The 15,133-nt window shown below is 40.9% G+C and overlaps 1 protein-coding gene across 2 annotated transcripts; it reads left to right on the top strand.

The window, feature by feature from the left end:
• Positions 1 to 385: 385 nt before the first annotated feature.
• Positions 386 to 13,284, top strand: LOC108219832 (uncharacterized protein C227.17c). 2 transcript variants are annotated; one of them, XM_017393369.2, is made up of 5 exons: positions 386 to 501; positions 1,426 to 1,530; positions 11,147 to 11,265; positions 12,058 to 12,167; positions 12,991 to 13,284. In XM_017393369.2, the coding sequence occupies exons 2-5, from the start codon at positions 1,437 to 1,439 to the stop codon at positions 12,992 to 12,994; spliced, it is 327 nt and encodes a 108-aa protein (XP_017248858.1). In that variant the 5' UTR covers positions 386 to 501; positions 1,426 to 1,436; the 3' UTR covers positions 12,995 to 13,284. The 2 variants fall into 2 exon arrangements, with proteins under 2 accessions (XP_017248858.1, XP_017248857.1); XM_017393368.2 differs by lacking the exons at positions 12,058 to 12,167; positions 12,991 to 13,284 and adding an exon at positions 11,536 to 11,885.
• Positions 13,285 to 15,133: the final 1,849 nt, after the last annotated feature.

Genomic DNA, 15,133 nt, shown 5'->3' with positions numbered 1-15,133 from the left:
TGTAGTGTGATTTAATAAAATTATGGTTTCATATGATACAAGATATTTAATATGAAAATTGTTAAAATAGTTCAAGTTTTATTTTATCTATAATTTTGGTTTCAATCATATATAAAATTATATGTAGGGTTTTGTCTAAATCTATATTTCAATATAAATTTCAAAAATTTTATTGATTTTTATTATAAATTTCTGTTAGTTTAATAAATTTATATTGTCTCTAATATATTATTTTAAGCCACAATAATATTAAAATAGAAAAAAAAAACAGAATTATAAATTATTAAAATTATACAAAATGAACTCGTCTAAATTAATAAAAAATAATTATTTTTTTAAATAAATAATAGTTACACTTTACTTTCATATTAATATTAATATTTTTATTAGAACTAAAGTCTAAACTTGTGAAGAACACAACATTAGCGGTTTAGCACCAGAAAGTCTAGAACTTGACTCGTACTCTCGCTTTCCTCGGTCGCTACCTGGGCCTTTTAAGCGGTACGTGATGATACTTTCAGTTTGATGTATGAATGTACCTTTCAACTATTAGTTCTTGTTTTCGTATGTCAGTTTTAAATTTTCTTAATTGCTTGTGTTAAACTGAAATCATCAGCTTTGGTTTGTGATTACTATGCATACAACATGTTTGCTGTTTGGCTCTTTAGATTTGTGTGTGGGTATGTAATCAGTGACAGCTCTAAACTCTCAAGATTTAACTTCTCTTGTTCTTTTAATCAAAATTTTGTTACTATCATCCCAATCCCAATTTGGGTATAAATTCGTTTCATTTAGTTAGAGTAAGTCCGATGCTGGATGGGAAATGCCTATAGCCATTACGCATTTAGTAACCAAATAAATTCTAATTTGACTGATGGGGGGCGTTTGGATCCTGAGGGTGAATTGGAATGGGAATCGGGAATGAGAATGAGGGGTATGGGAATGAGTATCCCAAATGGAGTGTAAGGAATGATTTACCCTCGAAGTGAGATTGGGGTTCTCATTCCATGTCACAAAATTGCTAATCCAAACACCAACGCATGGGTTTGAGGTTCCGATTTCCGTTAACCGGACTCATTAACCATGAACCAAACTCCTCTAATTTTTTTGTCCAATTGCCCCAATTTCGTTCAACATGGAACAACTTTTATCGTTGATTGATGATTTGGCTCTAAAAAGCGTTGTTTGATGAGTCTGCGTAGATGCATATATGCGTTTAGAAACCAAGTACGGAGTTATGCATATAATCTAATTATGCAGCTCCTTTGGAGTTATGTTTTTTAACATCTGGTTTTAATATATAACGTTGCAACCAAATTTGACATTGCATTGGACTTGATCTTATAGTTTGGGTTGTTTGTCAATTGTGTTTTGTCTATTTCGTTATAGATTCGACACTGGCTTTAGACATTTCTTGCATAACAGGCCTAAAAAGAATGTGTGGCATCAAGGAAGATTCTTCGGATGCTGTTGCCCCTCGGAAGAGATTATTGTGCACCACCTACTTTGATGCTCTCATGTTTTGCTATTGTATGTCATCTATTTATGTACTCTCTTTCATTACTGCACACCTGTGATACATATACACATGTGAATATGATCTGCATCAGCTAAAAAGATATATCCTAGATAAGAAAGCCAGATAATATAAATTGTCAGATTTCCTGGCTTTTAAATTCACACTAGCGGCCTTGAGCATGAGTTTTGATCAGCTCGAGGCCTTTAATTGTAGGGTAAACTGTAAAGGCCTTGAGCTCCGCTAGCTCAAATTCTTTATCGTAGCTCCCTCTTCCTGCATTGTGTTACAACTGAAGAGCACAAAAGATTTTGATTTGTTTATTTGCTGACTTGATGCTCTCTCATAGATTTGCAGCATATGGTTTATTTGATAAGCCTCAGCCTCATTAGCTTCACAATATATGTATGAATCATCAGCAAAGAACATGTGGCTCAAAATCGGGGCACCCCTCGTAATCTTAATAATACCCGTAAGAAGCCGTCTTCTCTCGTAATCTTGGGTAAGTGCTGTAAGACCCTCCGTACATATTAGAAACAAGTAAGAGGATAGTGGATCCCCTTGCCTGAGTCCCCTGCTTGGCATGATTAAACCTAATTCTTTCCCTGAATGAGGATAGTGGATAGCGGAGCATGAGTTTTGATCGGCTCAAGGCCTTTAACTGTAGGGTAAACTGTAAAGGCCTTGAGCTTCGTTAGCTCAACTTCGTTATCATAGCTCCCTCTTCCTGCATTGTGTTGCAACTGAAGAGCACAGAAGATTTTGATTTGTTTATTTGCTGACCTGATGCTCTCTCATAGATTCGCAGCATATGGTTTATTTGATAAGCCTCAGCCTCATTAGCTTTACAATTTATGTATGAATTATCAGCGAAGAACATGTGGTTCAGAATCTGGGCACCCCTCGTAATCTTAATACCCGTTAGAAGCCGTCTTCTCTCGTAATCTTGGATAAGTGCTGTTAGACCCTCCATACATATTAGAAACAAGTAAGAGGATAGTGGATCCCCTTGCCTGATTCCCCTTCTTGGCACTATTAAACCAAATTTTTTCCCTGAATGAGTTATCTTGTATTTAATAGTGACACATTCTAGCATCAATGTTATCAGCCTTGCATCAAAACCCATCTTGTTCAATATTTACTTTAAGAAATTCCACTCTACGCGGTCATACGCCTTGCTCGTGTCCAACTTTAACGCCATCGATCCCGTTTTACCAGCCACTTTTCTTTTCATATAGTGCATGACTTCGTTCGAAATCATTACATATTCAGAAATCAGTCATCCTGGAATGAAAGCACTCTGAGATGCATAAATTATACCATTAAGAATACTTTAGAGCCTATTTGCCAATACCTTCGAGACTACCTTATACACAACATTGCACAAAGAAATAGGCCTAAGGTCAGCCATATTTGATGGGTTGTGTTTTCTAAGAATCGAAACAATGTTTGTGTCTATTATGTCCTAATCAAATCTTCCTGTGGAGAAAAACTGTTGAGTCTTTTAAAACTACTACAACCATGTTATTGGTAGTAATTTTACTTATTTTAAAACTAATTATAAATTATATTTTTGATATTTTTTATTTCTTTGCTTATAAGAAAAAAATATTATATATCTTGTATCAAGTACATGATAACTTAAAAGGATAACGATGGAGTTTTTTGTCTTCTAGTTATCACTAGTGTTATTAGTCTTTGAAATTGTTTAATGATGTAAGAGTAAGAGACCTCCACTCCACGTTTGTAGACTTGTAGTTACAAAGAGAGAGTTTTTAATGTTTGATTTTTTTCTTTTTAATTTTTAAATAAGGTAAATTTAGGGATGACCAAAAAAACATAACCAAATTTTTGTAATTTGTTTACTACAAATTATACCCATGTTTGCTTATTATAGTATAGTATAGATTACTTATGTGAGTTTTAAAAAAAAAAACTTTTTGGTCCGGTTGTGAAAAAATTCAACCTACAAGTTGAGCTCTGAAAATTAGGATACTTAGTTTTGTTACTTATCTAGTTATTTCTTTTCACAAAAGTTAGTTTCAAACTTTTTAAAATGTATCTTCTATATTGTTTCTCTGAATATTTTAATATAAGTTACGTATAATGTTTAATTTAGTGGAGTACCCTTGTATGGAGTAATATATGTCATGTTCTGCTAACTAAATATTGCAAATGCTCTATATAAGGTATTGGTTTTTGTTTAAGCAAAAGGAGAGGATGTTATGCCAAGGAGAAAGTTGAATACGTTAAATTGCATTTTCTAGGCTAATAAACATCCCTAAAAGATAGGATTTCTAAATACTTATCACTACTAACTCATTCTACACATTTTCCGTCAAAAGTTAACGGTGCTGTTAGAAAATCAAGGGTAATTGTGGCAATAAAAAAAATTAAAAAACAAACCCACTAATCATGGTTAATTACACAGTTAATAACAATGGCCACAGCTCTACGAATCCCAATGGCCTCTTCAATCTTGGTGGTTCTTCATTTCACCACAATCAATGAAACGCTGTATCTGTGCTGTGCTCAATTCTCGTAACATCGTGAAAATACCGTTGCCTCCTGGTTCAGCCATTGTCTTTTTTCTAAATTCCTGTAGTTTTAAGAAGCATCTAGCAATAGTTGTTTTGTTTACTAATTTTGGTATATATTGTAGGACAGTGAGATAAATAGGCTTGCAAGAGTATTGAGGGCTGCTGCTTCGCCAAAGAAAACGGTTATTATAACGACATTAAATGAAGCATGGGCAGCACCAAATTCTGTTCTTGATCTTTTCCTTCATAGCTTTAAAAGTGGAGATGTGACTCGTAAGATTTTGAATCATTTGGTAACTGGGGCTAGGGCATGTATAGGCATATATATGGATTATGGGAAGAAGACGTTGAAATATGATTTTACCCATTTACCCCCGGCTTAATTAACGTTAACGTTGATATTTAACAGAACTGGGTGGATAGGGCATAGAATGCAGCGCGCAAAATAGTAAGGGGTTGCGAAATGCAATTTCCAAAAGTATGTATACTAAAGTGTGTTTGGGCCCAAGTATAGGGATGCAATTTGCGATTAACTCTATAGCTAATAAGATATGGTAGGAAAACTAGGCATTTTGTAAAGGCTCTTTGCAAGTTACAGATGTCTTTCACTTGAACCAATTATATTGAATTTCTATGATCTGTACATGACTAATTATCGATATCGACGGGATGTCCTATTCTCGTGCTCTTTTTTTTTTTTGTCTTACGAGTTATTCTCATATGTGGTCTTTCAGTGGGTCAAAGTGTCGATTCTCCCAGCAAAGGACTTGACACAGAATAAGTGTGTTGTCCGAGTGTCATGACGTGTGTCATGGTGGCTGCGGACACAAAATGTTGGAATAACACTTGAGGACATGGTACTGGTCTGATTTACACTCGACTGAGGAAACGCTAAATATACCATCTGTCTCCCGACAATATATTCTAATGTCCTGTAACTGTCTAGAAATGGATGAATTCTTAAAGAAATATACAACACAAGTCGAGGAATAAAGCAGCCCACAGTTTTCAACATAACTTGTTAACTCAATCATGGATCTCTGACCATAAAGATAAAGGAGGGATTGCAGGAGAGAGCTTTAGGTGTACTGTGAATTTTAGATTACACTTTTTCACACACTGCTAGAGATTACTAGCGATTAATAATGGAAATAGAGCTAACTTAGCTGAATAGAGTGTTTACTAAGCTAATATACTGAAATTACTGATATGAACGACTGCAATTACACTGAGAATGCAAATTACAATCGAACTAGCCACTTTCGAGATGTGACCTCTCCTAGCCCACTGTGAACACAACAAAACAATTCATGACTAAACCTTAGCAACTTCCCCCTTTTTGTATCGTCTTGCTAAAAGTCCAGAATACCCTTTACTCCTTTGGATCAGATTTATGTGCCCTTACTCGGGTCCGTGCATAAGTAACCAGGCCTGGCCCATTAACATGTTGGGCTGTAGCATTACCCCCGGCCCAAAGAGCCACCTTGTCCTCAAGGTGAAATTCTGGGAAGCGCATAGCAAGTGCTGCAGATTCCTCCCAGGTGGCTTCCCAAGTTGGCGATTCGCGCCATTTGATAAGAACTTCTGCCCCTTGGGTCTGGCCAGGGTTCTTGAAACGAACATCCAGCAGTTGCTCTGGCTCAGCTGCAAAGATCATCTCAGCTGTGATGTGTGGAGGAATGGTAGTAAGAACCGGGGCCGTCCCGACAGCTAACTTGAGTTGGGAAATGTGGAAGACATTGTGGATTTTTGCTGTTGGTGGGAGATCCAGACGATAAGCGACCTTACCCACCCTGTGAATCACCTTAAATGGCCCATAAAATCTAGGAGACAGCTTCTCATTGGTTCTCCTGGCTAACGAAGCTTGCCTGTACGGCTGCAGTTTAAGGTAGACCATATCGCCGACCTTGAACTCGAGGTTGCGGCGATGCTTATTTTCATAGTTGTTGTGCCCGTTCCAAATTCGTTTTCAGATCAGCCAGAGTCATATCTCTACGCAACAATTGTTCATCTAGTGAGGCCACTGCTGTACTACCCGAGTGAAATCTGACTAGCTGCGGTGGAGGTCTTCCATACACAATTTCAAAGGGGGAGTATTTGGTAGAGGAGTGGGATGAAGTGTTGTACCAATACTCCGCCCATGGTAGCCATTTAGCCCATTCGCGGGGTTTACCATTTATAAAACAGCGGAGATACCCCTCTAGAGTCTTGTTAACCACCTCCGTTTGCCCATCCGACTGTGGATGGTAGGCGGTACTGCGATGCAATGCAGTGCCTTGTACCCGAAAAAGCTCTGTCCAAAAGAGACTAAGAAAAACTCGATCACGATCTGACACGATGGTGGAAGGGTAACCATGGAGACGAACCACCTCCTTAATGAACAACTGAGCTACAGTAGGGGCTGTAAATGGGTGGCTGAGTCCCACGAAGTGGGCATACTTGGACAGACGGTCCACAATTACCAGCACTGTGTCTATGCCCCCAGATTTGGGCAAACCTTCCACGAAATCCATGGATATATCCTCCCAGATACGCTGTGGTATGGGCAGAGGTTGGAGGAGTCCTGCAGGCAATAAGGATGAATGTTTCTGTTGCTGACAAATACCACACTCCTTCACATACGCAGACACTTGTTTCCGCATTCCTTCCCAGAACCATTCCCTTTTTAACCTCAAGTACGTCTTGTTATCACCCGAATGCCCCCTATGGGCGAGTCGTGATACTCTTTCAAAAGCCGAGTTGTTAAATCTGATTTTGGAGGTACCACCACTCTGTTTTTATAGCAAACCACCCCCTGGCGTAACTCGTACCCCTTCATAACAGTGGGACCTTGGCTGATCTTTTCCGCCAGTTTCTGCAAGTAAGGATCATCTTTGAGCAGCTTATAAATCTCATCCCAGTCAATACCACCCGTTGCTACCAACAAATTCAACTCCTGTTCAATAGGTCCCCTTCTGGACAAGGCGTCGGCTGCCTTGTTGGTAATGCCTGGCTTATACTCAATGCGGAAATGATACCCAAACAATTTACTAACCCACCTTTGATAATCCATACCCACTTCTCGCTGTTCTAATAAAAATTTCAGGCTTCTTTGGTCTGTTCGGATCACAAACAAATGGCCTAATAAGTAGGCTCGCCATTTCTGCACCGCTAGCACAATCGCCATTAATTCTTTTTCGTAGATGGATTTGAGCCTCGCCCGTTCCCCCAAGATTTTACTGAAATAAGCTATCGGATGTTCCTGTTGTAAAAGGACTGCGCCCAACCCATAACCAGAGGCGTCTGTCTCTATGATGAATGGACTGTTGAAATCGGGCATGGTGAGGACAGGGGCCGATACCAGGGCCTGATTAAGGGCTGTAAAGGCACTGGTTGCTGCTTCGCTCCAACCAAAACAATCCTTTTTTAGCTGTTCCGTTAGTGGAAAGGCAATGCTAGCATAATTGCGTATGAACTTGCGATAGTACCCCGACAGACCCAGAAAACCACGCAGCTCTCGAATGTTTTTCGGAGTAGGCCAACCCAGCACTGCTTGAACTTTGTCTGGCTCTACTGCCACTCCTGCAGCTGATATCATGTGGCCTAAGTAGGCGACTTGCTTGCTCCCGAATTCACACTTCTTTTTATTCACATACAGCCCATGCAATTGTAACAGCCCGAACACCGTTTCGACATGTTGGACATGCTCCGCAACAGTAGGGCTATAAATTAGGATGTCGTCGAAAAAGACTAGGACAAACCTCCGAAGAAAAGGGCGGAAAACGTCGTTCATGATTGCTTGAAATGTAGCCGGGGCGTTAGTCAAACCAAAGGGCATGACTAGGAACTCGTAGTGGCCCTCATGTGTGCGAAAGGCAGTTTTTGGAACATCCTCACTGCGAACTCGAACTTGGTGATATCCGGCTTTCAAATCCAACTTCGTAAACACCCTTGCCCCGTGTAGTTCATCTAACAGTTCCTCGATCATGGGGATGGGAAATTTATTAGAGACTGTTGCTTTATTAAGTGCCCGGTAGTCGACACAAAACCGCCACGACCCATCCTTTTTCTTAACGAGGAGTACGGGGCTCGAGAAGGGACTGTTAGATGGCTGGATAATACCTGCCGCCAACATATCGTGAATCAGCCGTTCAATTTCCTCTTTTTGAGTTTGGGGGTATCGGTATGGCCGGACGTTCACTGGGTCCATGCCTTCTTTTAAGGTGATGCCGTGATCCTGGTGGCGGGCAGGTGGCAGCCCTGTGGGTAGTTGGAACACCTCCCTGTAATGTTCAATCACAGGCTGTAAGAATGCAGGAGGTTCTTGGGGCTGTTGTGGTGCGGTGTCCACTCCCATGTGATTACATTCTACTATGTACCCGCTCCCATGTTTCTGCAGTGTTTTGATCATTGCCTTTAGAGAATTCCCTGTGCGCCCCAAAGAAGCATCCCCCTTGAGAGTCACCAGTTCTGAGCCCATTTTAAAGGTAATGGTCTGCGATTTCCAATTAGCAGACATGGTACCGAGTTTTTCCAACCACTGGAGCCCCAAGATAACGTCCGAGTTCCCTAAAGTGATGGGTAGATAATCCTCAATAATCGTCAGCCCTTGTAACTGCAGAATCACCGATTTACACTCCCCCTGGCTCTGAACTGTTTCCCCGGTCCCCAACGAAACACCGAAGTTTTTGGAAGATGTGCACTTAATTCCCAGTTCCTGTACCGCCTGAGTTGCAATAAAATTGTGCGTAGCACCGGGGTCGATCATGACAATCACCGGCGTACCATTGATCTCCCCTCGTAATTTAAAAGTCTTTGGGCTCGTCAATCCAACAACAGAGTTGAGAGATATTTCAGGTTGTGATTCCTCCTCTACATGCGGTTCCCCCTCCATTCGCAAATCATCCAACCCCGGAGAATCATCTAGAATACCCTCCTCCTGTGTCAACAGCACACTTAGTTCTTTTCGGTGGCATTTGTGCCCCACACTCCACTTCCCGTCACAACGGAAACACAAACCCTTGGAGCGTTTCTCTTGTAGTTCCTTGTCGCTTAACCTACGCACTTCCCCCGTTGGCTTGCCCGAAGCAGCAGGGCTAGTCACCGAAGCACCATAACTCGCGAACGACTTAGGGGAGGAAGTGGCACTAGAGTTGTAAGAACGGGGAGACGAGGCTGCAGTGCCTCCCCAACTACTCGTTGTGGGTTTAACCACCTGGCTGAGGGTTGCTTTAAAATCACTTCTATTCTTTCCACAACGCAGTTTTTCTTCGACCATATGAGCCAGTTCCATTGCGTGATCGACTGTTAAGGGTCCCAACAGTCGAACCTCCGCTCTTATGTCCTCCCGCAGCCCATTTAAAAACTGACCCAGAGATAATTCTTCAGAAACATTGTCCAAAGGAGCTAGCAACTTAATGAATTTGAGCCGGTAATCAGACACAGAGCCCCCTTGGCGATGGGCGAGCCACTGTTCTTGAAGGGACCCAGCAGTCTGTGAGCGAAACTGTCGTCGCAGGAGTGTCTTAACCTGATCCCAGCGTTCAATGGGGCGACGACGATGCTCCCATTGAAACCAAAGAAGGGCCTGCCCATCAAGCGCTACTACCGTCGCCTCCACCTTTTCCTCCTCAGTCAGTCCATAGAACTTGAAAAACCGCTCCGCTCGGAAAATCCACCCGTCCGGGTTAAGGCCGTCAAAAGAGGGCAAATCGAGCTTTTTGTGGCGCCAGGCTTGTCGCCCTTGCCCACCAGGACCACCCACGTCACCATATCCCGGACCTCCACCTGACCCGGTGCCAGCCCCATTACCAAAACCAGATCCAGCCCCAAAAACACCTCCTAAAGGCCCCTTGTTACTGTTGCTACTCCCTGTACCAAACCCTCCCCCAGCGGCTCCAGACTCATAACCAAATTCTCCTGGTTTTGGCCCCATGTTTTGAAGGGTTGAGAGAGTCGAGCGAATGTCCGATTGAAATCGGAGCTGATCGTCGCGCATAGAGTTGATGAGCGCCTCCTGGGTATCGCGAGATCTAGTGATACGCCCCTCGAGGCGGGCCACCGCCGCCGCCAACTTGTCCTCGTGTTGGCGCGACACATCCTCAAAGCTAGCAACAAACCGATTAATTAGGGTTTGTTGCATCGCGGCGACTGCGCCCTTCACCGCCGCCGACACTTCAGTCGTGACTTTCTCACGGACAGACTCTGTCACCACCTCGAGCTGGGTCTCGAGCTTATCAAGTCGGTCTTTCTCAGTAGGTGGCGCCATAGATCTTGAAATGCTCTGATACCACTTTTGCTAGAGATTACTAGCGATTAATAATGGAAATAGAGCTAACTTAGCTGAATAGAGTGTTTACTAAGCTAATATACTGAAATTACTGATATGAACGACTGCAATTACACTGAGAATGCAAATTACAATCGAACTAGCCACTTTCGAGATGTGACCTCTCCTAGCCCACTGTGAACACAACAAAACAATTCATGACTAAACCCTAGCAACTTCCCCCTTTTTGTATCGTCTTGCTAAAAGTCCAGAATACCCTTTACTCCTTTGGATCAGATTTCTGTGCCCTTACTCGGGTCCGTGCATAAGTAACCAGGCCTGGCCCATTAACATGTTGGGCTGTAGCACACACTTTGCCAGAACCTTAAGCTACATGCTAGAGATTTTTTTTATATTTCTTTTTAGTGCTCAACAGATCAATTAGGCCAGTACTATTCTAGAACTGGGGCCTTCTAAAATAATAACATTATGAAATATTAGATGTTGTTATATGAATGCTGTAGTTATTTAGGTATTCTATATATACTTCTAATTTTGTAATTATTATCTTGTGAAGTCTTTTTCGAAAAACTAATTTGCTCGTTTATTTGATATTGGTGATAATATAAAACTTATAAAAAAATTCGGGACCTAAGGCAGTTGCCTATTTGACCTATGCAGAGGACATGCCCAAGTGATGCATGTATTTCAATTTAACATATTGAGTGTTGGGTCCGCTTGAAGATTCTGTTGCAATCCTGGAATATTGTCTTTTGACATGCCTTACTTAGGACCTTTCTGCACCAAGGATTGCTTAGCTAATGGGTTTCGGTGATGTCACAGCCCCTGTTCACCAGATGCAGCAGTACTATCGAGCTGGGCAGCTTGATAACTGTTCTGGGAAGTGGAGTGGTCTTGTTGATTGTTTAACTCTAAAAACAAAGAGATCTTCTGAAGTTGAGGTTATACACTGTACATTCTATACTACCTTATTTATTAATCATGAGGTTTAAAATTAATCACTGTGTGTGGGAATCATCTTTTTATTTTGAATACTGAGTTTTTACTTCTAGTGTCAAAAGGTTCTTAATAATTTTAAGGGTTGTCATGTCGGTGCTAATGATACTGCAATATGTATGTTTGTTTAATATAGTGTATTTGGAAGGATAAAACTTTCTTTCTTTAATGCTAATCTCTGCTTAACCCTGGAAATGTTAATGATATGGCTGTAGGAAATTTTAGAAGCCCGTGAGAAGGAAAAGATCCATATCTGGTCTTTCCGAACGCCAGAGGAAGCAGCATTTAACTGGGAAGAACTGTTTGGACACTTAGATGAAGTAGAATAAGTTTTATCCTGATGTTCTTTCCTAAACATTGATGTAGCATCTGTTCTAAAAGAACAATTAATATTGAAGATTTGTATTGAAATGACAATGGAAGAGCAAAATGCCTTCACTATCCGCAGATTGTCTCAACTTACTGGAAAATAATTCTTGAAAACTTTTCAATACATCTTGTAAATAATATGACGGACAACTCCTGTGTTCCCTTGTGATTCAGTCTAGAAAGTTGCTCCTGCTAATTTGTGGTCCCAATACTATGACATATATTCATGAATAGTGATAATTGAATTTATCCTTGACTGAAAGAAAAGATCCTTTTATCCTCATGTTAGAAGAGTTTTGTTAATGAGACACTGGAGTTGGGCTATGCATAAAGATATTAAGCCAGGTTATTTGTTGTGTTGTGTCAAGGACTTGAGATACTCAGGTATCAAGACTCAGGCAGCATGTGGGGGGCGCGAAAAGAGCAATTACTTCAGTATTCTGCTCACTTACAGATTCCGCCCTACTATATATTTCAGGTAATTAAAATGTAGTTAGTTTTTTTTTTCTAGAGAAAAATGTAGTTTGTATTTGAACTGTTATGACTTAAGTGAAGTGAATATAAATGCTGCAAGATCAGCTGAACTAATAGGAACAAACTGTGTGCTACTTGTAATGTATTTACTAACATATACTCTTGTTTTACTCTTACAAGTTACAAGGTACACTTATGTTCTGTCTTGCTGTCATTCACTGAGATCTAGATGCAAGTATATTTATATAGGTTTTTAGCTCATGTAATTTATTCCTTTTTAACAAAGCTGCAGTTTATATTGTAGATCTTCTTTTAGTTTCATATATTAGTTACTAACTAGTATTTTACCTCCAATACCATGAGAAATTTATCTGTATAATTTTTTTACATCAAATACTTGCTAGTATTATACCACCAATACCCTATAAAATTATTACCTGTATAATATATATTCTCTTTTTAAGTGCAGATATTTATGTTTCTAATTCCTTTGGCGTTTCCACCACAAATTAGGTTCTCATTGCCAAGGGTGGACAGCTTCTTCGTAGCTGTTTTCTGTGTGATCATTAATTGTTGCACATGTTATATAGGAATATAAGAGACCCCCTTCCCCCAACACACACACACCCATTTTGTATACTGTTCTGCAGCATATTAACTATGACGTGCTTTGCATCTGAGCTCTGCCCTCCGTGACCTGTCCTAAAAATACCTAATACTGTATATAATTTACTAAACCAAGTAGAACTGCATCAGTGGCAACATTGACCAAGAAGTGATCATTCTTCACAGTAAATGACCTCTTCTTTTCCTTATTTTGTTTCAAGGTAAATGATCAACAGCTTTCTTTGCATGGACGGAAAAAGAAACGAGATACTCGAGGCACAAGACTCTCGTATAGAATGTGATCTAGAAGGCCTGGATGTGCCCTTGGTTCTTGTTCTTTTTTGTAATAATATACTTAAACAAAATCATACATACAATCATTAAGCATTATTGTTTTGAGGACAATTTTATGGTTATTCCTATAGGGAAATGATTGATTGAGCAAATGAGGTAACTTTGAGGTGTAGTTGGTCTATGCACGAATAAAAAAAACCTTAAGCGGATTAAAAGTATAATGGTGTATCATCGGATTCGGATGGTTCATATAGGACTTTGTTTTTACTTTTAGTGTGCGTATAATATAATATAAAGCTACAATTTGATGAGAGGTGACAATGTTCGCCTTTCAATAGCTGTCTTGGTGAGCCATCACTCAGCTACACAAGGTATGAAATAACTAATAATGTCAAATATCTTTTATACCAATCGATAATAGAAGGAATATTTTCCTTAAATAATTTAAATATAAAGTATCAAGTCAAGTGGTTGTTTCTAAAGTAGAATAATTTGTACAGTTTTGTTTCGATGTTGGATGAGCCCCGTGTTCGAAGCTCGACAAGATGATTAAACTCTTTCAAGATATCTATCTAACTCGACTCAATAACAAGAACTCGGTTTGATAGAATAAAAAAAGCTGTTTGCTGGCTTTATATGGTTTTGACAAATTATAAAATTTGATTCAACTCGATTTGATTTAATCTGTCCAAATTTTGATATTAATTTGTGCAATTTTTCGATTTCTGATTTTGTTCAGAGCATCTCTGATAACTCCAAATCTCGTCTAGGGTTCCAATGCACTGTTCCGGGAAGCTTCAGGCAAGACCTAACCTGCAAAACAACGCTACACGGGGGGTGACATCCCGTGAGGCGCCTCCGGCGTGATAATCAGTGATTTGGATGTGCTTGACAAGTAAGGGAAATCAGAGAGTTTTCACTCTAAATATATGGCGATAGATGCTTTTGAGAGAGTTTTGGGGAGAAATTTGCACTTACCTTCCACTTTGGCTGGGGAGTGCTTTATATAGGCCCTTGGCCGCCACTGTTGCTACAGTGGCGGGAATGGGTCTATAGCCACTCCCCAGCATGGGTGGCCGTTTTGATGCAACTACTGTCCTTTTTCCTGTCCTTTTGGGATTTGTGCATGCTTATTATCCTGTTTGCCTTGTACTCGGTAATGATGAGGTCTGACTTTGGGGATCTCCAAGTCCTGTAGCGGGGGCGGGTACTGTTGACGGTTACTGTAGCGTGGTACCTTATCATTGCCCCCCTACTCCTTCCATCTGCTTTAGCGGGTGGGGGGAGTAAGTAAAATCCTTCCCGCAAAGGTGCACTTCCGGGTTGTATGTGGGCGAGCGTGTTTGTTGTGAGTGGCTAGGCTGAGGTGGCGGGTTATCGGTGTAATTTATCCGGGTTGTGTTTGCTGGGCCATAGATTTCAAAATTTTCAAAAGGTGTGAAGCCTTTTGCCGCCTGGTCTTGTCGTTCCGTACGGGGAATGTACGGTATTTCCACGTGGCGTGCTGTGAGTGGTTGATGTCGTAGCTGCATGCAAGGTTAATTTGACTGATGGTATTTTTGTGCGGATATTTGTGCCAATTAACTACTGGCACAGATACATGTATGAGGCTTTTGACTGGGGTGATGGATGTGTATTTTTTGGCGCTTCAACTGCCTTGGGAAGTAACGGCTGAAGTTCAAAGGGCTGGGTTGCTGTCTATATAAATGGGGTTTTCGTCTTGGTGAAAAGTGCTCAGTTCATCGCGTATCTTTGTAAAAGCTCGTCTCTGCAATATTGGTGAGTGTTCGAGTCTAGTCTTTTCCGGCGTAGTGATCATCGATTTTCTTGTTTTGTTGTCTGATCGGAACTTTTAACAGGTCGTCTTGTCGTGGTTTGTTTTGTGCAGGTGATATGTCTTCCGACAGCTCTGCAGCTAGTTCTAACCTGTACTATGGCCGGTCGAGCGAGTGGCGCCGGCGGCAGGATCTGATAAACCGGATTCGGCGGTTGCCGGCCGAGCTTATCACGGTGAGAATTGCGGAGGCGCTGGAGGACGAGGAGCAGTCCTATGAGTCTGCGCTGGAGATT

This window comes from Daucus carota, chromosome 5, assembly GCF_001625215.2.
Source record: "Daucus carota subsp. sativus chromosome 5, DH1 v3.0, whole genome shotgun sequence".
NCBI lineage: Eukaryota > Viridiplantae > Streptophyta > Magnoliopsida > Apiales > Apiaceae > Daucus > Daucus carota.
Note: the sequence above shows the minus strand (reverse complement) of the source record. Positions and strands in the feature narration are given on the sequence as shown.